This window comes from Giraffa tippelskirchi, chromosome 11, assembly GCF_054371585.1.
Source record: "Giraffa tippelskirchi isolate mGirTip1 chromosome 11, T2T-mGirTip1v1.2.pri, whole genome shotgun sequence".
NCBI lineage: Eukaryota > Metazoa > Chordata > Mammalia > Artiodactyla > Giraffidae > Giraffa > Giraffa tippelskirchi.
The window spans coordinates 26,950,893-26,974,388 of NC_137285.1; the positions used below are offsets into that span (position 1 = coordinate 26,950,893).

At 51.6% G+C, this 23,496-nt stretch overlaps 1 protein-coding gene across 1 annotated transcript in view; it reads right to left on the minus strand.

Annotated features, from left to right (window-relative positions):
* Positions 1-23,496, minus strand: part of GALNT9 (polypeptide N-acetylgalactosaminyltransferase 9) — a 114,150-nt gene that overhangs the window by 58,813 nt on the left and 31,841 nt on the right. Inside the window, exons 2-3 of the mRNA XM_081541769.1 lie at positions 20,410-20,590; positions 597-763 (exon numbers count right to left, since the gene is read on the minus strand). Of these exons, the coding sequence (XP_081397895.1) occupies positions 597-763; positions 20,410-20,590 (348 nt within the window). The remainder of the gene's footprint in view (positions 1-596; positions 764-20,409; positions 20,591-23,496) is intronic.

Genomic DNA, 23,496 nt, shown 5'->3' on the forward strand with positions numbered 1-23,496 from the left:
CTGGGCTGGATGGAGGCTGATGTGGGGCCATGATAAGAGATCCCCAGGGCCCACGCTCCAGCTGTGAGCACCAGCCCCTTCCCCATCAGCAAGCCTCCCACTGGAGTTTTGTTCACGAACAAGAAGTGAAGATGTGATTAGCATAGGGAAACTCAACACGGGGGGCCTTTCTGGATGATGGCTGTAGGGGTTGAATAGCCACCCCCCACAAACTCAGGTCCACCCAGAACCTCAGAATGTGACCTCAATTGGAAATAGGGGTTTTGTGGATGTGAACAGTTAAGGCTCTTGAGATGAAAACCTTCTGGATTAGGATGGGCCCTAAATTCAAGGACGAAGGTCCTTATAAGAAGAGGAGAAACGCAAACACACCAGAAGAAGCCTTGTGAAGATGGAGGCAGAGACAGGAGGAGTGTGGCCACAAGCCCAGGACACCAAGGATGCCAGCAGCTGGCAGAAGCTGGGAGAGGCAGGAGGGACTCTCTCCTGGAGCCTCTGGAGGAAACATGGCCCTGCCCATACCCTGAATTCAGAATTCTGGGCTCCAGGGCTCCAACATGCTTCCCTCGCTGGGGTGCTGAGCTGGCCCCACTCACCATTATCGCTGTTGTCATCCACCAAGATCACCTCCTTGAGGAGCTTGGAGGGCGTGTGGTTGACCACGCTGTGGACAGAGCGCAGAATGACTGAGAGGGCTTCATTGACAAAGATGAACACCACAGAGATCTGGGGCAGGTCATCCGAGTAGGTCATCTGTCTGCACCTGCAGGAGAGTGGCATGGGGGTCAGAGGTCAATGTCGGGACAGGACGGGGAGGTGGGAGCTTGGAGCCCCCATAGGAGGCCCACTGGGACCACTTCTAAATCCTGCTACCGATGGAAAAGCAATAGGGATGCCACGGTTAGAAAAGGAATGAGCACAGTGAGAGAAACAGGGTGATGATGTTCATCTCAGAAACCCTGACTTCCACACTCTGACCCTGGACCCTGCTTTGCGGAAAGACAGGGAAATTGCACCTGTAAGGGATTAACGTTCCACTGAGATCACATGGAACTTTTTTTGACGCCCTTGGGAGGCATGAAAGAGAAGTGAAGGGGAGGTGATCGTCTCATGGTGCAGTCCAGTGGAGGGTCCAGGACAGCCCCAGCCTGGAGCCCACATCAGCCCCTCCCCCATGCCCGGCTCTATCTGTGCCCCAGGTGGTCATGGTGTTGGCAGCTGCTAGATGGAGGGCATCTACTGGGAAGGTCCTATGCTCAAAAGACACTGTCCTCTGAAGTGGGATCTGAGTAAACAGTGATGACAAGTAGACAAGTGTAAGATGAGGGCTGTTGAACTAGGAGAGGTGCCTGTTTGGGACAGCCTAGTCATGGCCTCCGCCTAACCTCAGCGTCAAGATAAAATAGAATGATGAAGTATCTTCTCCAAAGGTCTTATCTTGGAAGTAGGGATGTGGGAGGGGAAATGAAGGGAGCAGGGAAAGCAAAATATTCCATAATTGGGAGTGAGATGAGGCCGGTGAGTGCCTGTTAATGTAATAATACAGGGGAATAAATTCACAAGGGGACATGGGGAATTATCAAAAATAGAGAAGTGGGGGGCTACTGCTGCTGCTAAGTTGCTTCAGTCATGTCCGACTGTGCAACCCCATAGACGGCAGCCCACCAGGCTCCCCCATCCTTGGGATTCTCCTGGCAAGAACACTGGAGTAGGTTGCCATTTCCTTCTCCAATGCAGGAAAGTGAAAAGCAAAAATGAAGTCGCTCAGTCGTATCTGACTCTTAGCGACCCCATGGACTGCAGCCTACCAGGCTCCTCCGTCCATGGGATTTTCCAGGCAAGAGCACTGGAGTGGGGTGCCATTGCCTTCTCCCGAAGTGGGGGGAAAAGGAACAAAACTTAAAGTAGGTAATAAAGAAAGACAGAAGGAACTCAAGTATGTTGGCTGCTACAATAAATGTAAGTAAACTAATTCTCTCTTTAAAATAGCAGAGGCTGTTCAATGAAGTTAGATACATACACACTAATGCACACACACACATGCACACATTCACTCACATATTCATTCACACACAGCTCTGCTGTTTATGGTTTATAATAAACACAATTAAAATAGAGTGATTTTTTTTTTAAATGATTGGAAATATAAACAAGTGAGAAAGAGATGCCAAACAAATACTGCCTCCCTAAGCCAGACATTTGGCACAAGTATCACATAGGATGGAGAAGGCTCTTAATGAAGGAGACAGAATAATTATAAACTGTTATCCCAAAATGAACTGGCAGCTGGGTATAAAAGGAAAAATTACTAGAAAAGTAAAGAGGGTTTGATAAAACCATAAGTGTGCATCACCTTCAGACTGGGCAGACTGAAAAAGTAAGACCATAAAGGAATTTACATAAGGAAGCCTCTAATTCCTTCAGGGAATTTATTTTTTTCCTTAGGCTCATAGGACATTTACAGAAAGTGGTCATGTATTTGCAAAACAGAGAACTTTACACTTTTATGAAGCAGGAATTTCACAGGCTGGGCTGGGTCTGTGGGCCTGTGACCTGAGCAGTCCCACGGGGCCCACACTAGGAGTGACCCACTCCCATCATAGCCTCCTCCCCATCCATCCATGGGCTTCCTAGTCTCACCAGCTAACCGGTCATTAGGTTAGGGGCCACACTGCTCCAGTGTGACCTCATCTTAACTAATTACACCTTCAACAACCCCATTTTCTAATCAGAAACATTCTGAGGTCCTGGCAGGTAAATTTGAACATCTTTTGGAGGACATACTTAGCCCATAATCAGTCATGATTATCCCACAACTGGAGAAAGAGCTTTATTTAAAGATGGTAGTGTGGGGGGACTTCCCTGGTGGTCCAGTGGCTAAGACTCTTACACTCCCAATGCAGGGCTCCTGGGTTCGATCCCTGGTCAGAGAACTAGATCCTACCTGCTGCAGCTAAGACCCTGTGCAGTCAACAAATAAACAAAAATAAATATTAATAAAGATGGGGAGTCATTGTAGTTGTTGGGGGCTAAGGGTGAGAACGAGGTAGAGCTGTTTGAGAAAGATGACCAATACTGGGCATAACCAACCATGATAATAACCAATAACTATAATAATCAATCATGAGGATAACTGATCATGATGACAAATAATAATGAGGATAACTGATACTGATGATAACCAATTGTGATAATAACTAATACTAAAGGATAATCAATAATGGTGACAACCAATCAGGATGATAGCAACAGCTGAGGGGTCCCAGTGCACTTCACTTGCTCTGTGTATCTCAGCCCTCCAGCTCCCTCAGCAGCCCTATCAGAAATGTGAGGATCCTGGAGGTTAACTTCCCTCCTGTAGTGAGTGCTGCCCTCAGAGGTGGTACTGGCTGCCCCCAGCCAGCGGGGAGCGAGCCTTGAGGGCGGCCCTCCCTCCCTGCCTGCTCCCACCTGGGGTTAGAGCGCCAGCCTGACTCTAAGACTAAGGCGAGCCCTGCATCACTGTCGCATTGGTATGGGCTGCAGTGCTGCAGGGAGAGTTCATCACTCAGGAAAATGCTTTCTGACAAGAAGACTTCACTCCATTTTTCTGTAGAGGAAGAAAGTTGGAATGTACGATTTTCATGAACTTGCAAAATGTGTAAAACAGGAAAAAAAAAAAAAGGCACCTTGAGGAAGGAAATCTATCTTGAGAGTGACTGCGGCTGCAGTTGCAGAGAGGAAGGACGGGTTTGGAGGAGGGGTTCTTGGGGGCCTGTTGGGGAGGGGCTGCAGCGCCCCCCACTGCCTCCCCATCCCAAAGGCCTGGGCACTGTCAGTCCTGCACCTTCTTCCCAGCCCACTGGCCTCAGGTGTCCTCATATGGCTTCTTTAGGGTCTCTCACCCCCATTGCAGGCCCCCCAAGAGCAGGCTCCTTTACAGCTGTACCCCAAGACCCCAGAGCTGGTCACACAGTAGGGCTTACGAGCATTTGTTGACAAGCGGAAGAAGGAACAAGTAAATGGGTCATGGACGGCTGAGTCCTGACATGTGTGTGCTCTCCCGCCCCCATCTCAATGCACAACGACCTCAGCACAGCAGGAACCTTCACTGTGTTCAGGGTGTGGAGGAAGCTGATGGAGTCTCTCGTCCCCCTTCCTTTCCCTCTTTGACCAGGTTAGGAGGCCAGGAACCTCTCCAGCTTGGCCACTGGACCACAAACTTCTGTTCTAAAAGAGATTTCAACCAGCAAAAGCCACCTGGTGCTGCCTGTGGAGAAGCCACCAGCGTCTGCAGCCGCCTCCTGGGGACACACCACACATGAGACTCCTTCCAGGGGCTGGAGGCCGTACCGGCCAGAAGGGACGAGGTGCCCGTCCCCACGGCTTCCGCTTGTGAGGGCTCTGGGGGCGGGTGAGTGGGGCGAGCACAGAGACAAAGGTTTGATTGCAGAGAATAGAGTGGGGTGACGGGGTAAAGAGTGGTCACAGGGAGGTGTCTTTGGACAAGGAGGTGTGGGGGTCCCAGAACAGTCAGTCCATAGGAGCCCCGGGAACATACACCCAGATATTTATAGTCTCAGGTCCAGAGGCTGAAATTCCAAGACCGAGGTGTCCCAGGGTTGGTCCTCTCTGAGGCCTCACTCCTTGACATGTATACAGCCGTCTCCTCCCTGTGTCCCCACACAGTCGTCCCTGTGTATCTGCGTCCGGATCTCCTCTCATAAGAACACCTGTGGGATTAGCCCCACCCTACAGCCTCACTTTACCTCAGTCACCCATTTATAGGCCCCGTCTCCACATACAGTCACGTCCGGAGGTCCTAGGGTTAGGACTTTAATATATGGATTTAGGGGGGACATACAATTCAGCCCACAGCAAGACCCAAAAGATAAGTAGGACCCAGCCAGGCGAGGACCAGGCCGTTCATGGGATGGGAGTGTGTAGGGCATGTTTCCCATTGGGCGATGAGCTGTCTCAGTTTATTGTTTGTCTACACTTAACAAATCACACCCATTGCAAACATTGGCAGCTTACAAATTATTGTTTAAGTTAGAAATCATGCAACATAGGTGGCTCATTTTTCTCCAGCACAAATTTGCATAAAAATAATCTGTTTTCCTTAGCATATAATCCCCTTCTCAGTGGGAAAATAAAATTGTTTGTGTTAAATATTGAGCAGAGGGTATTCCCTGGTGGTTCAGTGGTTAGGACTCTTCCCTTTCACTGCTGAGGGCCCAAGTTCAATGCCTGATTGGAGAACCAAGATTTCACAAGCTTTGCAGCAGCCACAAAAAATAAAAATTAAAAAAATAAATATTGAGCAGATAGAAGGTTTTGTTTATCACACACATGTAGGTAAGATATCAATGAGGCAGTAAGAAACCCTTGCTAATACCCCACTGCAGATCAGCAATGTTACTGTCCAAAGTGTAGCCTCCTCCTCTATGCTTTTCTTTACAGTCTCTGATCCCAGCCCGTAGTGCACATGAATTTGACCTTAGGCCGAACTTCTCTAGTCCTGCCTTTGAACCAGCACAAGCTCCACTGGCCGGTAGGCCAGCCTGTCCCGTGATGTGCCTGCTTCTCCTCCCAGCAGTGGCACTGTGTCTCCATGTCTCTTTCTGTGCCTGAAGCAGCCTCAGTTTCAGGGCTCAGCGGTCTCCCCGCCCTGCACCGGAGCCAGGGAGGGGCTAGATGTTACGTTGGAAACAAAACTGACCACCACACGGCAGTCCTGGAATAAGTCTAAGTAGAACCAGAGGGCTCTTCTCTGTAATTAAAAGCCCTATTTCTGTCAGACAGAAAATAAACCAAGTTGACAGAGTTTGGAAAGAATCAGAGTTCAGCAAGAGGGCGGCTCTGAGAGCTTGTAATCACAGCGACCCAGAATGGGCCTAGGAGTGGGGCAGATGCAGGGACAGAGGGGGGGACATGGGCAAAGAGGGAGAAGGACCCCCATCACCCCTGCCCAGGGCCTCCGGAGGGGGAGGGAGGCCCAGGGCACACCCACACGCTCTTGGTTTACTGTAAAACTGAGGGAAGACTGGGTGATACACTATAAGGATTTCAACTTGACATTGAATGTTACATCAACATAATGTTTTTATGTTTAAACCTGCAGTGGGGTGTCCCCACCCTTCCCTAGACAGTCACAGGTCAGGAGAGAATGAGACCCTGTCTCCCTGACCTCTTCCCTCCTGCTACTACCCTCCCTGTTTCCCTTCGCGACGAACTCATCCCTTTCCAGCCCCACCTGCTTTGGCAAAGCCTTGGCCTTGACTTTGGTCTCCCCTACCTCCCCCTTGGCCCTCTTCCTGCATGTGCTCAACACCCACTAAGAAAGGCACGATCTCTAGGATGTGAGCTGTGTCCCCTCTGACCTGACCTCTTTATTTTTCCTCTTGCTCACCTGATGGCCCCTCGTGGCCCCAAGTGCTTCCAGGAACATGAGAGTCTGCTCCTGCCTCAGAGCCTTTGCACACCCTCCCTTCCTGGCACACGTCTCCCCTATGTGGGCACATCACTGACTGCTCCTCTGCTCTGCCTCCCGGGCTGGGAGCCCCAGGCAGGGCTTCTTATTTGTCTGGTCACTGGCTTGCCAGCACCTAGGACTGTAGATGCTCCAAAGGCTTCAACACATAGCATCATAGCTCCTGGCGGACTCAAAGGTGGGGTGTGAGATGCACGTTTAAAGCTATGACACACCTCTGGACAAACCTCTGGATAATTCTACATGGAGGAAACATCAGAAGCCTAAATGTGAGTGAGGCTCAAGCTGAATTTGAGGTTACGTGTGCACGTACACCCCACATGGGCACACGCATGCCCATACTCACACATGCCACACACACCCATGAGCCCTTGGCAGAGGGGTTGTGTACCCCCCTTGTGGGCATTTGCCTTATTTGGGGGACTCTTCAGTCCCTGCTGAGCCATGTGTAATCCATCCAGACCAGGTTTTCCCAGTCTCAGCCCTCTGGACTTTTGGGGTGGGATAATTCAGTTAATTCTCTGTTGTGGGGGTTGTCCTGTGCACGATAGTGTTTAGCAGCATCCCTAGCCCCCACCCAGGTTGAGACAAACCAGAGTGCCTCCAGACACCTCTAAATGTGCCCTGAGGTGACATTGCCCAGTGAGGAGCCCTGGTCCAGGATCTGAGGTCTGACCCTGGAGGGCTTGAATTCAGCAACCATTCTAGCATCATCAGGCTCTCAGCACCCATCCCAGTGTGTCTGGTGACTAACACTTGTTGGAGTGCAACCCTCTCAAGGTCCCTTCCTCCCCCTGAAAATTGAACACCAGCCAGAGTCCTGTCCATCCTGTCTCAGGCTGAGGACATTTGCTGGTCCAGCTCAGCCCCTTCCTCTTCTCCAGTAACACATGAAGTCCACTTCCCATCATCACATTCTAAGTCCCAGCCCCTGGATGCAGTGAGAGATGTGACTAGGTCTGAACCAGGCAGTTCACCAATAGGTTCAGGAATAGACACACAGAGCCACAGAAAGGTTGTCTGAGGCCTTAGGGAGATAAGATGTGAGGCTGGAGCAGCTGCATTCATTTTGCTTCCAGTGGTCAGGATGAAGCCACGAGGCAAGAGCAGAGCAGAGAGATGGTGAGATGCCAGGTCCAGATGACATCAGCTGATCCTCAAACCCAACTTGACATGAAGCCAGTGCTTCCTCCAGACTTTGTAGTTGCAGGAATCATACATCCTCTCCCTGTCTCTCCCTTTTTCTCTCTTTTTCCAGACTAAGCCAGTTTGAGCTGGATTTTCTGTCACTTGTGATGGAAGGAGTCCTGATCCAGCACAGGTCCTAAAATGTGGGACACACTTGTCTGAAATCAAGGATGCCCTTCAGGAGAGGTCTTCCTGGCCACTGCATCCTGGAGTCCCTGACCATGCAGAGAGGCGAAGACAGGAGAGTTGGTGGGTTCAGTGCTCACAAGGGTTAGCCTGGCCATTGCCTTGGCCACAGCACACCCTGTCTCAAGATGTCCCTGTCCAGATGAGCTAGGGGTTTTCTCATATTGTTAGTGGAGATGACACCAGCTGGTTCATCCTAACCTTGTCCTCGTCTGGGACACAGACAGTCCCAGCTTGGGACCTCAGTAGCCTCAAGAGGAGGGGAGAGCCAACTGCCAACCCCCTCAGTTAAATTCTCAGCAAACTCCCATCTCCAAGACTTGGGTGTCCCCATCATCCTGTGAGGCAGAGAACGAACAAACCAAATTCTGCAGGCGCTCTGAGAAGGAGCAGGAAAGCATCTTTGCCTTTCATGGTTCACAGGTGAGACAAACAGACAACCCAGGATACATGAGGGGAAGCCTGGTGGGGGTCCTGGGAAAGCTTCCTCTGTTCTTAAAGAGCAACAAGATGTAGGAACATATTTATTCTAGCCCTTTGGAAATTTGACCTATGAAGATGTGTTGCTGAGAGCTGCAGCAGCCATATTGTGACCATGAGGCGCATAAGCCCAATGCACTGAGTGTGGCAAAGCAGAAAGTTGGAAAGAGTACAGGTCTCTGGTGATGTCACTGAGCCACCAATGTGCAGCTCTGTCCCCCCTCAAGCCTGTGGACTTCTTGTTATCTGAGATCAAGAATTCCATTATAGTTGCAGCCACTTCTGAGATCTGAAAGTATTCTTTCTGACATGGAATGTCCATTCCTTTTAAGGGTAATCCCACTTCTCCCTTGGAGTGTCATCTAGTCCCTGTACCACCAAATGTCACCCCACGACAGTCTGAGATGGGTGTTCTTGCAGAGTATTCTTTCCAAAGATGCTGCAATGATAGCTCCCAACCCTCCTGGGACTTTAACTCCCTCCCCTCGAACCTCAGGGGCTCAGCAGCCTCTCACCAAGAGAACACAGGGAAGGGATGCTATGTGGCTTCTGAGCTGAGCCGTGAAGTGCGAGAAGGTTCTGTGTGCTGGAACTCTGTTCTGGGGCCAAGTGGTAACACAGAGGGAACCAGATTCTGCCCTGGCTGCCAGGCTGTGAGAAGGTGCAGGCCATGCAAAGGGGCCATGTGTGGGCGCTCGGTGGAGTGTTCATCTGCTGCCAGGCATGTACATGATGGCCCCGCCCAGTGATTCCAGCCCCCATCATTGAGCCCCCCCGCCAACATCACTCCTTCCCAGGGCAGTCCCAGAAGGCACAGCTCAGAGAGTCTATTTCCCCTGCACCCGTCTGACCCCTTGCCTCTGAGTCCATTAAAACGTGGTTTAACACAGCTGACTGAGCAGCAGCTGTAACCGCTACAGGTACATTCCCCAAAGCCCGGCAGTTTCATCCTTCTCTTGGACACGCGGTGTCCTGCACGGTGCTGGACACACAGTGGGGGCTTCCCGCAGGCTGGCGGGCTTCACATCTGCCCCAACCCCTGCCAGATCACAGCTGCAGGAGGGGCTGGGTAGTGAGTGCCCCCCCCCCGACCCCGAGAGGCTCTGACTAGGCCTTTGCGTGCCCCACCTGGAGCCAGAGAAGTCAGACATCCTCAACCACTAAGCCATTTGGCAGAGGATTTATAGACCTGGAGAGCAGCAGGCGGTTACGAGCTCTCGAAGCCACTTCCGAGGTCGTGGCTGGAATGCGCAGCAGGCGGTGTCCCGGCTGGCCTCACGGGAAGTGGGGCCATGGCAGCGACACTAATGGAAATTTATGGGGACGCCCTTTGTGCCGCGGAGAGATAAACGCAGGATGGAGAGGGGATGAAGTGGCGGCAGCCTCCCAGGGGGACAGCAAGCTTCGCCTGGTGATAACAGGACACACATCCATCTCCGGGCGGAGGAGACAGGTCTGGGCTGAGCACAGGCCGGGGAAGCTGAGACTGATGTTTCAGGGAACAGCTGCCAGGAAGGTTCTAGGAAGCCTGTCACCAAGGCAGCAGCATCTGCCTGCTGGGTCAACATGCTCCTGCCCTCTCAGGGACATCGAGGTGAGCCTGGAATCCCCAACTAGCTCGGGCCACAGCAACGCCCAAGGCAGGATTCTGATGGGCACAGAGGCAGAGCAGCCCCCACAGAAAACCAGCACAGACGAGGCTGCTTGGGAAGGTAGGAACTGGAGACCAGCGGGACAAGAAACACCAGAGCCTCCTGCTTGGAGGTTCTGTCTTTCCAAGATCGAGTCCACCCTTCTGTCCAGGGAGTTGGCTGCAAGACCGCCCAGAAACAATATGTACGTGCATACACATGCACTTGTGTGCATACACTGCACAGATGTATAAGAGTACGTGCACACAAGCAATAGTGAAGTGAAAGTCGCTCAGTCGTGTCCGACTCTTTTTGACCCCATGTCCATGGAATTCTCCAGGCCAGAATACTGGAGTGGGTAACTGTTCTCTTCTCCAGGGAATCTTCCCAACCCAGGGACCGAACCCAGGTCTCCGACATCGCAGGCAGATTCTTTATCAGCTGAGCCACCAGGGAAGCCCAAGAATACTGGAATGGGTAGGCTATCCCTTCTCCAGGGGATCTTCCCGACCCAGGAATCGAACCGGGGTATCCGGCATGGCAGGTGGATTCTTTACCAGCTGAGCTACCAAGGAAGTCCACACACAGGGTCAGACACAACTGAGCGACTTTGATTTTCACACAAGTAAAAGACTACGCAAATGCACATACATACAACATAGATGTACATACATGTATTACACATGCCCGGGCATGCAGTCTCATGCGTGCACGCATAGGGCACCTTGCACACGGCCACACACTGTGGAGATGTTAATGGCTCACATTTTATTTATTTATTTATTTTTAATGATTTTTGGCTGTACTGGCTCTTGGTTGTTGATGGAGGGCTTTCTCTAGTTGTGGCAAGCGGGGGTTAATGTCTAGTTGCAGTGCCCAGGCTTCTCATGGTGGTGGCTTCTCTTGTTTTGGCCCTCGGGCTTTAAAGCACCAGCTCAGTAGCTGTGGCACAAGGACTTGGTTGCTCTGAGGCATCTGGGATCTTCCTGGACTAGGGATCGAACCTGTGTCCCCCGTATTAGCAGGCAAATTTGAGGGAAGCCAAATGGCTCACATTTATTGGAGGCACCTGTGCGTGGAGCTAAGGGGAAGCACAGATTGAGTACTCACTCTTCCACACTCAGGCCCCCCACTTGCATGCAGTAAGCAGCTGCAGGCTGACTTGCACGCACCCTCGGAGAGACACATAGGCTGCGATGCATGAGAATTTTGACACCACATATTTGAGGAGATCTGAGCACACACACCACCCTCAGAGCTCAGGGAAAAAACTAGTCAGAATGTTGGGCTGTGCACAGAAAGGCCCCTCCCACATCCCCCTCATAAGGGGCCTGGTGGGATAGTCACACCTGGGACTGTGGGCTGAAGGGCACGGTCGCTATCCATGTACCCTGAGGCCTGCCCACACCCAGGAAAGCGAGTGGACTGCACCAGTGGCCAGGCTGCAAATCCCTGGGTGCAATGCTACAGAGGAGCCCTGGGCCTCCTGGAGTGCCTCTGCCTGGATAGCAAGGTCCATCAGGGCCCAAGTACGCAATCTTCAGGGCCCATGACCCCCGGTCCCTCCAGGCCCTCTCTGAGACAGTCTTTGAGGTTGCTGGGCCAGAGGCCAATGACCCTTCACATGCAGGAGTCCAGCTCAGCACCGATGTCTTCATTCTGTTGCTCCAGCAGCCCCAGCAGGGCCTCTGAGGATGCTCGGTGAGCCCATGGGGAGGAGAGTGGAAGGAAAGGGAGACACGGGACCCCAGGTGTTTGTTCATCCAGCCCCACATTGAGTGGGCCCTGCTCCCCCATCCAGCACATCCTCAGCTAAGATGGAGCCATGGGGCAGGTGGCCCCTGCTTCTCCTGTCTCCTGAAGCTAATAAAGCCTTGGACTTGCTGCCAGGGGACAAGATGGCTCCAAGGAAGAGCCCAGTCTGCAGGAGAGCAAGAGGGTGGGGGTCTGTTCCCAGCAGTGACCATCCCACACTGAGAAGCAGGCTCATCTGACGGATCCCTGCCCTCCCTAGACACCTCTTTCCCTGAGCACAGACGAGGCTCTGGGGGCTCTGGGAGCTGGTGGGAGGGGAAGAGGGTCAACTGGCTGCACCAGTTCCACCCGAGGAGGCAAGAAACTAGCATGTTTCCATGACAACCCCACGCTTTCCATCCCATCCCATCCATCTTGGACACGCCTCTACTCGCAGACCCTCAGCCCGCCAGCAGCAGTGTTGGAGCCACCGCGTGGAGTCGGATCGGCATGCGGGGCCTGCCTCCAGTGCCTCGCAGTCACCGTCCACTAAATCTGCACTTATTACACTTGACAGCCAAGCCGTGCGCAGCGGAGACGATTAACAGGCACTAAGTCTTTGCCAGCACCTAACGGGGGGCAGGATGGGGTCTCAGATGAGCCCATTCATTTTTATGATGCTGTTTAATTTGGGTTTGCCAGTCTTCCTTCTATTATCCGAGGCCCAGTCTTAATAATCAAGATCTATGCTATGTGCTTTGTGGCATAATTAAAGCTGCTGCTTAATTAGAAAACCCATCTACCTCCAGACAAAGGGAAATCGATAGTGTACCTAATGGAGAAAGGTAGAGAGAACTTTGGTTTGAGGGTGGAAGGGGTTGCCAGATGGGATTAGCACACGCCCACACATGTGTGTGGGCCCAGCGCATACATGCTCCTACCTTCATGTGTAATTCTGAGGACTACACCTGCCAGAGCCGGTCAGTAGGGCAGTTTCTGATTAGATGGATGGGCTCCGGGGGCTAAAGGTTGCTCAGGAAACCAAACTCTGAAAGTTTCCAACGGGCATAGACTGAGCTTGCATTTGTGCATTTGCTCATTTAATCCCCCGTGGATGTTTGCTGAGGGCCTCGAAAGCACCAGGCATGGCCACAACATGTCAGCTGCCACTGTCAGCCTCGCAAGCCCCGTGTCAGCCTCGCAAGCCCCGTGTCAGCCTCGCCGCAGGGCCAGGCTCGGACCTCCTCCCTCAGGCACCAGGCATCCTTAGCGCATCACATCGTCCTCTGACTCCCTGTTGTGGCCCCTAGAAGCCTCAACTGGCAATATCAGGTCAGGTACTGCGGGCTGGGCTGTTGGGTGGTGTCTGGGGCAGCCGTGCTGGCTGGCGTGTCTCTGAGCCTGGCTCTCTGAGTCTGGCTCTGAGAGCCTGGCCAGGTGGACACTCTGACAGAACATGCTGGAGTTTCCTTACGACATGGCAGCTCGTGGGCCATGGGACGTGCCTGGCTGGGTGGGGACCCCCGAAGCACTACTGCCTCCCCTCCGTCCTCCTCAGTGGGATGACCAGCCGTACAAGCCCACCTGCTTGCAAGCGGAGGGACACTCTCTTCACCTCTTGATGGGGGCAGGCGGGGCTCCAGAGGAGGGTTTTGAATCTACCTTTGAAAAATGCGATCTGTCAACCGGGTGATGTGAGGAAAGTAAGACAGGGAAAGCTCGCCAGGCAACAGGTTCAGCCAAATCCAGGCTGCTTTCTGGTGGTGTAAATAGTTTCGTGAGGCCACAGCCAAGCCCTTCACTTACATATCAACTGTGGCTGCTATCAACCCTGCCCAAAAGCCTGAAATGTTTACTCTCTGCCTCATGAAATCATGAGAAATACGTACTGGTCTCTGCCCCCATTTCCTGACACAGGGCGATACCCTTGGAACCTCTAGGGTGATGAGCGAAGTCAGGGTGTCTACATTGAGCACCCAAGTGCCTTGAAAGCTCCTGGGTTTGGGGAAGAAGTTTTGTTCTAATGAAGCAACTCTGGGTGGGTCCTGCTTGGGGATTGGTCACCAGAAGGACCAAACCATGATTAGAAGTTAGAACTTTCACCCCCATCCCCACCCTCCAAGGAGGAAGGGGCTGAAAGTGAAGCTAAAAATGGACCATGCCTATGTGATGAAGCCTTTATAAAAGTCTCTAAAGTAGGTGATTCAGAGAGTTTCTGGATTCCCAAATATCCCATGCCAAGAGGTTGGTTGCATGCTAAGTTGCTTCAGTCGCATCTGACTCTTTACAACCCCATGGACTGTACCCACCAGGCTTCTCTGTCCATGGGATTCTCCAGGTAAAAATACTGGAGTGGCCATGCCCTCCTTCAGGGAATCTTCCTGACCCAGGGATCAAATATGCGTCTCCTCCATCTACCAATGCAGACAGTTCTTTACGACGCGTGCCTGGGAAGCCGGTATGGGGGTGTACTCCAACACCTCCAGGAGAATCTCCTGTGCTCGGGACCCTCCCAGATGTCCCTGGGCACTCCCCATCTGGCTGTCCCTCTGCAACCTTTATCATATCTTTATTACATAAGAGGCCAGTAGACACAGGTGTTTCCCTGAGTTCTGTGAGCAGTTCTAGCAAGCGTCTGAGGCCAAGGAGGGGTCAGAAGTGCCAGGGGCAGCCTGGATTTGAGATTGACATCTGAGCTTCATCTGTGGGGTCTAACACTGATTCCAAGCAGATGGTGTCAGAACAGACTCAAACTGTAGGACACGCAGCTGGTGTCAGAGAATTAGTCAGTGCGGGGAAAACTTACACATCTGATACCAGAATTATTGTGAGTGTGGTATCATTGTGAGAGTAAACAGTGAGGGTTTTGTTTTTTGTTTTTAACACATGGCCTTTTTCAGAAAAGATTTTCTGACACTCCTCCACCCCACTGCAGAACATAAGGCACAAGGTACTATACTTTATTGAGCACTTACTGCTGTACTTTCTGATGCCTCAACATCTCTCGTGGGTTTCCTAGATTCTGCCTACATCCCATCTGAGGATGGTATCAGTTTCCTTCCAGGATCCTGACTGATTCTGGGGCTGACGTGAAGGAAGGCAGACCTGATGGCTATCAGCAGCATTCCCTAGATCAAGCCACACCTGAAAGCCTACCATTCAGTGCCTGACCCAATAAATTCCTTTTCTTTTCTTTTTTTTTTGCTTAAGTCATTTTAGATTGGGTTTTAAGTCTTACCAACTCAACCCTTATAGGATGATAGGCAATAAGGGGGATTTCTGTTGGAGGACTGAATGTTCAAGGATGATCTCATTTCCAAGGATAGAAGACTGGGGCTCAGTGGGAAAGAATCTGCCTGCCAATGTGGGAGACATGGGTTCAATCTCTGATCCAGGAACATCCTACATGCCTCGGAGTAACTAAACCTGTGTGCCACAACTACTGAGCCTGTGCTCTAGAGGCCAGGAGCCGCAACTACGGAAAGCCTCGCACCCTAGAGTCTGTGCTCCCAACAAGAGGAGCCACTACAATAAGCCAGTGCACTGCAACTAGAGAGTAGCTGCTGCTTACTGTAACTAGAGAAAAGCCTGAGCAGCAAGGGAGACCCAGAACAGCGCCCCCCCCCAAAAAAAGAATAAAGAAATGCAATTACTAAAAGAAAAAAACAAAGAAAACTTGATGCCTGGTCATGACCATGAGAAGACACCAGTTCCTCATCAGAAAGTGGCCCCAGCAGACTGGAGCCCATGTTTTATGCAATGCTCTCACAATGCGTTGAATAATCCCCTAGATGCAGTCCACTGAACATAGAGGGAAGCTCTGGGCTGAGTGACTGCAGGCAATAAGCTCCAGAGAGGCCCAGGGTAGAGCATATGGGGCAGGAGGGGCTAGGGGGAAGGGTATAGGGGAGGGACATGAGGGAGGGGTGTGGGGAGGGGCATGGGAAGGCCTCTTTTCATTTCTAGTTCCCCAGCCACATTGCCCATGGGGATAGGGGCGCCTGGTGCCAAAGCCTTCTCATTTCTCTTTGGGGGGAAGAATTGGTACATAAACAAACAGGTAACTAAATCAAATCCACATTCTCTAATTCAGGGAGGCAGAGAGCTCTGCCCCTTCAGATCAGAGTTTCTGTAAATCAGGTTTCTATCAATTAAGGTGGATTGTAAATGTCAGCTCTTTCAAAGTTCGCCCTGATGTCTTCTTTTGTAACATGAGAATGACAACTGGGATTGATCGCTCTGTCAGTTTTTATTTTGGCAGACTGAGGTTCCTCACAGGTGGCCCGTCTGCTCTGTGAGGGGAGGGCGGGTCTGAATCCTCAAAGGGAAAGTCAGAATTGCTGCTGCTGCTGGAGCAAATCCCAGGCCCAGCAAGACCCGGGAGATGCTTCTGAGGACAGGAGGATGTGCAGTGACACACCACACACATCAGATGGAGCACTTTCCGCTTAAAAAGCAGAAAGGCCAATGCAAATTTGCTTAAGCAAAAAATTTATATATACACGTGTAGGTGTAAAGAATCCACCTGCCAAGCAGGAGACGTGAATTTGATCTCTGAGCCAGGAAGACCAGCCTAGAGAGGGAAATAGCAACCCACTCCAGTATTTTTGCCTGGGAAATCCCATAGACAGAGGAGCCTGCAGTTGAAAAGACTTTCACGTGACTTAGTAACTAAAACAACAATGAATTCGTGTGCATATTCTAATTTACTGCAGAGTCTAGAGGATTTATTTTTTAATTTATTTGTAATTTATTGCAAGTGGATTCAGGGACAGCTGGATCCAGGTGCTCATAGCATGACACTAGAACCCAGTTCCTCTCCACCTCCCAGCTCTGCCATGCCCTGCAATGGATTTTTCTCTTGGGTTTCGCAGGTGAGCCCTGGGAGCTCAAGCTGTTCCTTCCTGATGATAATATGGTGTAGCTCCCCAGGCTCCTAAACTTGCAGTTTTACTTTAGGGGGGAAAGCTCGACTTTTCCCTCACGGCCTCAAGTAATTCCAAGACGCACTCTCAACCGGCCTAGACCATGTGATCTTCCTGATCCAATCACTGTGGCTGGTTGACCATAAGCTCTGATTGGCTTAGCCCTGGGTCATGTGACCCACCCTCCAGCAGGAGTGGGACGTTTCCATTGGTCCCCACATTGAACTGGGAGCTACTACCCAAAGAAAGAGAAGTAGATTTGGAGGAGGCAAAGGACGAGTCTGTTACAGGCAGACTCGCATCTGTTCTATAACTGCCACTGCTCTGTGAAGCTTGGAGACGTAGCAAGACCATTGGGAGACCCCTGCCCTTGGCACAGGGCCGGGGTTGGGGGCTGGAATGCCAGAGGTCCAGTCACCCTGAGCCCTGAGGGCTGGGACTACTCGGAAAACAGGCCCTGGGAGAATTCAGGGGATCACAGAAGCTTCAGCACCGCCGTAACTTCTTTGTGACTGGACACAAGCCGATACCTATTGGGCAAGGGGTACAGCCATGCAGAAGCAGCGTGGAAGGGTTGTAGAAGGTTCCACAGAACCACAGAAAGGATATGGTAACTGGGAAACAGGGTAGGAAAGGGCTTTCTTCAGTCATGACAACGAATGCTATGAGGTGAAGGAAGAGATGCAGCAGGGGAACGAACACCCTCCTACCTCTCTGACCCACGTCCAGTGGCTGCAAGTTCCCCGGAGTCACAGGAACCGGGTGCTGTGACCCGATATGCCATGTGACACAGGGAGGTGGAGCATGGCGCCACTGCTGAGCCAAGTCAGCTGAGGTGTCCCCACTAGGACCACGTGCACGGGGAGAGGTCACAGGAGGCAGTCTGGCTTGTCCACGCCCTGTACTTCCTGGGAGGTGACCTCTGAGCCCTTGTAACATCCTGCCTCATGAGAGGCCTGGAGCCTCGCTATCCTTCACCTGGAGGCCTGGAGCCTCGCAGGGTAATCTTTGCTGCAAGCAAGTTCATGTGGGGCCTCAGCTTGACCTCTGCAGGAGTTTGGAGACTGAGGTCAGCCAGTAAAAACCCAGACACCAAGGACGCCCCTGGTGGCAATACATCACAGTGCGCTCACACCTCACTGTGGGGAGAATCTGGCACGGTCCCCAGGAGCCCCGCGGCTCTGAGGGGCATCTGGGACTCCTTCCTGCTGTCCTTCAGTGACAACAAGCTGCACCACACGTGTAACAGCTCTTCTGAGCCCTGCGGGTCCTTTAGTGAGTTATTGAAGCTGGCCTTGGGGGTCCTCCAAATGGCATCATGGCTGCCCAGGGGCTCAGAGCCAAGAATGGTGCTAAATTCCAGCAGCTGTGCTGATTCTGCTGACTGGATAACTGGGGTCATTCTCCGAAAGTCAGGACACAATTGAGGAGTGGAGGGGGTGGCTTTCAGAAATCGACGCACACTGGAACACATGAGCACTCACACACGTTCTTGCGCATGCACATGCGCGCGCTCACGCACCCTCAGAACACAGACTGCTGCTGCAGCTGCTGCTAAGTCGCTTCAGTCGTGTCCGACTCTGTGCGACCCCATAGACGGCAGCCCACCAGGCTCCGCCGTCCCTGGGATTCTCCAGGTAAGAATACTGGAGTGGGTTGCCGTTTCCTTCTCCAGTGCATGAAAGGGAAAACTGAAAGTGAAGTCGCTCAGTCGTGTCCGACTCTTAGCGACCCCATGGACTGTAGCCTACCAGGCTCCTCCGTCCATGGGATTTTCCAGGCAAGAGTACTGGAGTGGGGTGCCATTGCCTTCTCTGAGAACACAGACTGGCGCTTCCCAAACCTGACTCATTCAGGTCGTGCCTGTCTGCTGTCAATCTCAGCACCCCCTGCCTTATTATTTACTTAGGATGTTTCTCCAAATTGGGCTTTTTACACCTAAATGCACTTTCTATTCAAAAGGGGACCTTTATGTCATCCCTGCAAATGGAAAGAGGCACTACTCGTGCTATTTCAGTGGTAACCATGAAAATAAATGTGATGAAAATAAAATAAGCACCATCACCTGCAGCGCGTGGTGGAGCAGGTGGGAGCCGCCCGCTCTAGGCTCTCTGACTGTAACCGGGACAGAAGGGGGCTTTCTTAGGGATGGAGTCACAAGGGAGCCTAATCTCCCACCGTGTGGCTCCAGGCTGTCCACGGAACACGCTTGCACATCTAAGGGACAGGGTGGGGCTAGTACATGGAATCAGAATGGGGCAGACAGGCTGTTTACCACTTCCCAGGCCCCAGCACTCCCTGCTGTGGCCGCGTGCTCACACCAGCCTGCCCCACGCACCCGGAAAACTGGTCTCTGGGCATCTCACCTCACTGCTCCTGTAGCAAGCCCTCAAGTTTGGATGAATGAGGAGTCTATGAGAACCGCTTCCTGGTCCTCCCTGGGCTGGGGTAACCCCAAGGCTAACTCCATAGCTGCCCCCATCCCCAGTGGAACTGATCTGCCACCGTCCACCTGAACCCACAACAATGAAGCACCCTCTCAGGGTCCAGCCCTTCCCTGTCAGCCTTCCCATTCCCTCCCAGGGCTTCTGGGTGTGTGTGTGTGCTCAGTTGCTAAGTCATCAGACTCTGCAACCCAGTGGACTATTGCCTGCTAGGCTCCTCTGTCCATGGGATTTCCCAGGCAAGAATACTGGAATGGATTGTCATTTCCCTCTCCAGGGGATCTTCCTGACCCAGAGATAAAACTCATGTCTCCTGCATTTCCTGCATTGGCAGACAGATTCTTTACCATTGAGCCATCTGAGAAGAGTTTCTGGGACCACATTCCAAACCAGAGTCCTGTCTCAGAGGCCACAGAAGGAAGAGGGGTACACCAAGACAGGAACTAAAAGTAGACACACCTCCATCCCCCATCTGCCTTTCCTGAGACACTGCTTCAGAGGCCAAGGCGCGGCCTGTCACCAACTCAGGACCCAGAGTGTCAACTCTGACTACACGGATGTTCAGCCCAGCCCAGGCCTAAACTCCAGTCTCTGCCGGAAAGGTGTGGCTGAAAGTGTTCTGCTTGTTCTAGGTTCCCAGCTGTGGCTGGAGCCACAGCAAGGAGCCTGGCCAAACTCTTCATCCGTGCCCAGTGCCACCCTGCTTGGCTGATTTATTAAAGCAATGAGGTCCACTCAGTATGGCATTTTGTTCCAATCTCGCCTCTGCCAAAGGACCTAGTGAGCTTTAGTACAGGATGCAGTGGTCTGAGACCAGGAATTGGTCAAGGGACCGGAAGGCAAGGCCATAGCCATCCGTGGGTCTGACTTTTCTGACTCAACTGCTGTGGCTTTGGGGATCAGTGGGCCTGGGGTTTACAGGCAACTGACAGACATGGGAATATCTTTTAGACACAGGCAAGGCTCATTTCAGGCAGAATCTCTACCCACCATCGCAGTTCCTGGACCAAAAGCAGGGAGGACAAATGTACTTGGCAGAGTCTGATGCTTCAAGCTTGTGTCACTGGTTACTTGTGTCATCTAAAGTGGTGGCCCCTGGAGCATCAACTGGTGAGGCCCAGCTTTCTGGGAAGGTCCAGACTCAGTCCTGTGGTGGGCACCTGCAGAGGACACCCAGGGCACAGGAGGCAGGACGCCGAGGGCAGAGAACCTGGAGAAGGCAGATGGAGAGGGCCCTGCCGGCCAGGGCGCCCTTCCCTCTGCTCTGCCCTGTAAATGTCTGGGTGCCAGGAGCCCAGGCCTGCAGGGGTGCTGCCTGGAAGTGCCTGTGGGAGGGGGCGCACACTCACTTTTTGGGCCTGTAGTCCGGGATGGTGCGGTCCAGGGAGATGCGGTCGCTGAGCTGTGCGTTGTACCCATATTCCTCAAACTTGCCTTCTGTCTCCTGGCTGTCGTCCCGCAGGGTGGCCGCCATGCCGCCCTGGCCCAGGCCTCCTGGCCCCTCCACCAGACCAATGGGCTTGGCAAGACCTGGTGGGAGAAAAGGGGGCTTCAGGCAAGTCCCAAGCCCTACCATGTCCCTCCCCCACCCTCTTCCCGGCCTCGCCCTGACAGCCCCTTTCTTTCAGATGCAAACACAGCCAATTCCTCATGTATTGCAGGATTCCAACTATAGGACATTGCAGGAAGGCAAAGCTATGGGAACAGTATAAGGACCAGTGCCAAGGTTTCAGGGTAGGAATGAACAGACAAAGCACAGAGAATTTTTAGGGCAGCGAAACTTTCTATGATGATGGATACGTGTTAACATACATTTGTTCAAACCCAGAGCAAGTAGGGCACCAAGAGTGAACTCTCATGTAAATTATGGACTTTGAGTAATTAGGATGCGTCAATGTAGGTTCATTAATTGTAACAAACATACCACATTAATGCAAGGTTTGAATAACAGGGTAAACTGAGTCGGGGGAGGGGCTATACAGGAACTCTCTGTACTCTCGACTCAGTGTTTCTGCAAACCCAAAACTGTTCGAAGAAGTGAACTCTATTGGTTTTTTTAAAAATGTAAAGCAGCTGCTCCCAATCCTTAATATTGTTGATCTTCGTAATTCCAACTAACTGTACATCCACACAATGCAATGCTACTTTGGGATGGAAAGGAAGGAACTACCAAATATGCAACAACCTGGATGAGTCTCAAAAGTATTGTTGAGCAAGAAGCCTCCCAAGACACAGAGGAAAACGTAAGTACAATTCTATTTACTGTCAACTACAGATTGGCACTTGCCATGGGCACTTGCCATCTACCTCTACAAGGATTAAGTCATGTGCTGCTGTAGCTGCTGACCTTCCTTCCCCCTGAAGGAGTTAAGGGTGGAGGACAGAAACAAGGCACTCTGGGTTGAGTCCTGCCCCAAGACCACATAAGCAAAGCCCAGAAACAAGGTCCTCTCTGGAACTGACTGAACCCCCTTTGCAATTTACCGAAAGCCCCCTGATCACCACCAGCAGGCTTCCTGACCCCAAATTAGGCAAAAGTGCCCATCCTGGTACCCACCCTATAGCCCCCTAACCAATTACCTGATGCCAACCTTCCAGCAGGCATTTTCTTTGTCTTGAGGCTATAAAAATTGGCTATTAACTCATGAAAACTGTCGACTCTCCCAGGTCTGTCAGGAGGTTGGCCCACTACACTCACAGTACCCACATTATCTCTGTTCTTTATTCTTAATAAACTCACTCCCTTCTGAAATGCTCTGTGTCTGGAATTTCTTTTCCAATCTGTGTTTAGACTGCCTCAACACTCTGGGCTCTGGGAAAACCAGCAGGACAGTTCTTCAGACAGTTAGATATTCTCAGGAGCTGATCTTATGAGCCCAACTCTTGTATCTCCTCAAAAGCACTAAAATCCTTCATGGTGGCGACTGTTCCTTGGGACTAGCAGAAGCTTCATGAGATAAGCAGAAACTTCCTACAAAAAAAATAAGTGCTTGATTGCCTGTACTCGCCCTTCACCAAAAATCACATATATACTGTCTTTCCCCACGACCTCCTTGGAGCAGTTTCTCAGAGGTATATGAGGTGCTCTATCTGGGTCGCAGTCCTCATTCTGCCTCAAATAAAAACCTAACTTGCAACTCTCATGCTGTGCATTTTTTTAAAGTTGACATTACTAAAGTTCAAGAACAGATGAAGCTACTCTATGGTGACACCAGGAGACCTCCAGGATGAGGGTAGCACTTGCTGAAAAGGAACCCTCCTGGGGTGACCAGGGCAGGGATTGGGAGAGGGCTGACCTCCATCTTCCACATGCCAAAGAGTCTCCTCTGCTTACCTGAGCCAAGGACCTGTGAGTGCCTGAGAAGGACAAGCCAGGGGAGTGGTCTTCTGGAATGTTCTATTTGGCCACTTGTGCCAGCAGAGGAGACATCATCCCAGGGGGAATCAGGGACCAGAGCAGTGACCACCAGGCAAGGACCACACACCTTGCTCTGCCTGGGATGGACGACTGTGGGGCATCTTGGCTTTGAGAATGAGGTCCAGGGAGCAGAAGCTTAAGACAGAAAGAGTTGAAGTGAACTCCCATCCCGGAAATGCATTTATTTGCTTTCACAGGGAAGTTTCTGGTCTTAGTTCAGGCCACTAGAAGTACAAACTCGGAGAAATATCTAACACTGATGTCACACGCTGCTCCACACTGGATATCAGGTTCTTCCCTTGTGATGCCCACTCCCTCCTTAAGGTTTTAAATTAATTACACAAGAAGTCCACTTGGCTGAGCGGGTCTAATGCATGGTGCCTATACAAGTAAACCCAAACCTAAGCCTGTGAATGCCTCAAGGTTAGGAAATGGAAATCCCAATCACACACAGCCAATCACAGCTAACTACACAAAGCTGGGCTTTAAGCCCTACCAGTCAACAACCTCCTTTGCTTCTACACTTTTTCTCTATACTTTCTCCAGCTCCTGGGGGTGGGGCGCTCTACCACTTCCTGTTGGAGGTTGTCCCTGGAATTCCAGTCAATTTTTGTCCACACATGATCTTTTTTCTTTTTTTGATCCAGTGGCATTCAGGATCTTAGTTCCCCAACCAGGGACCAAACCAGCACCCTTTGCAGTGGAAGCATGGAGCCCTAACCACTGGACCAACAGGGAATTCCTCAGGCCAAATATAATCTTAAGATTTGTAATCTGCCTCAGTTTATCTTTTAACACTTCCCAACGAGGGCAGGAATGTGGGGGGCTGACCTCGCTCCTCCATACACCTAAGGGGCTCCTGTGCTCACCAGAGCCATGGCCATAGGCTCCAAGGACCTCCCATGATCCGGAATAGTCCATTTTAAATGACAAATGTAGCATTGGTATCTATGTTGAATTGAAGGATACTTGTTGGATGTGAAATTGAAAAATCACATGATGCAAATCCCTTCCAGTT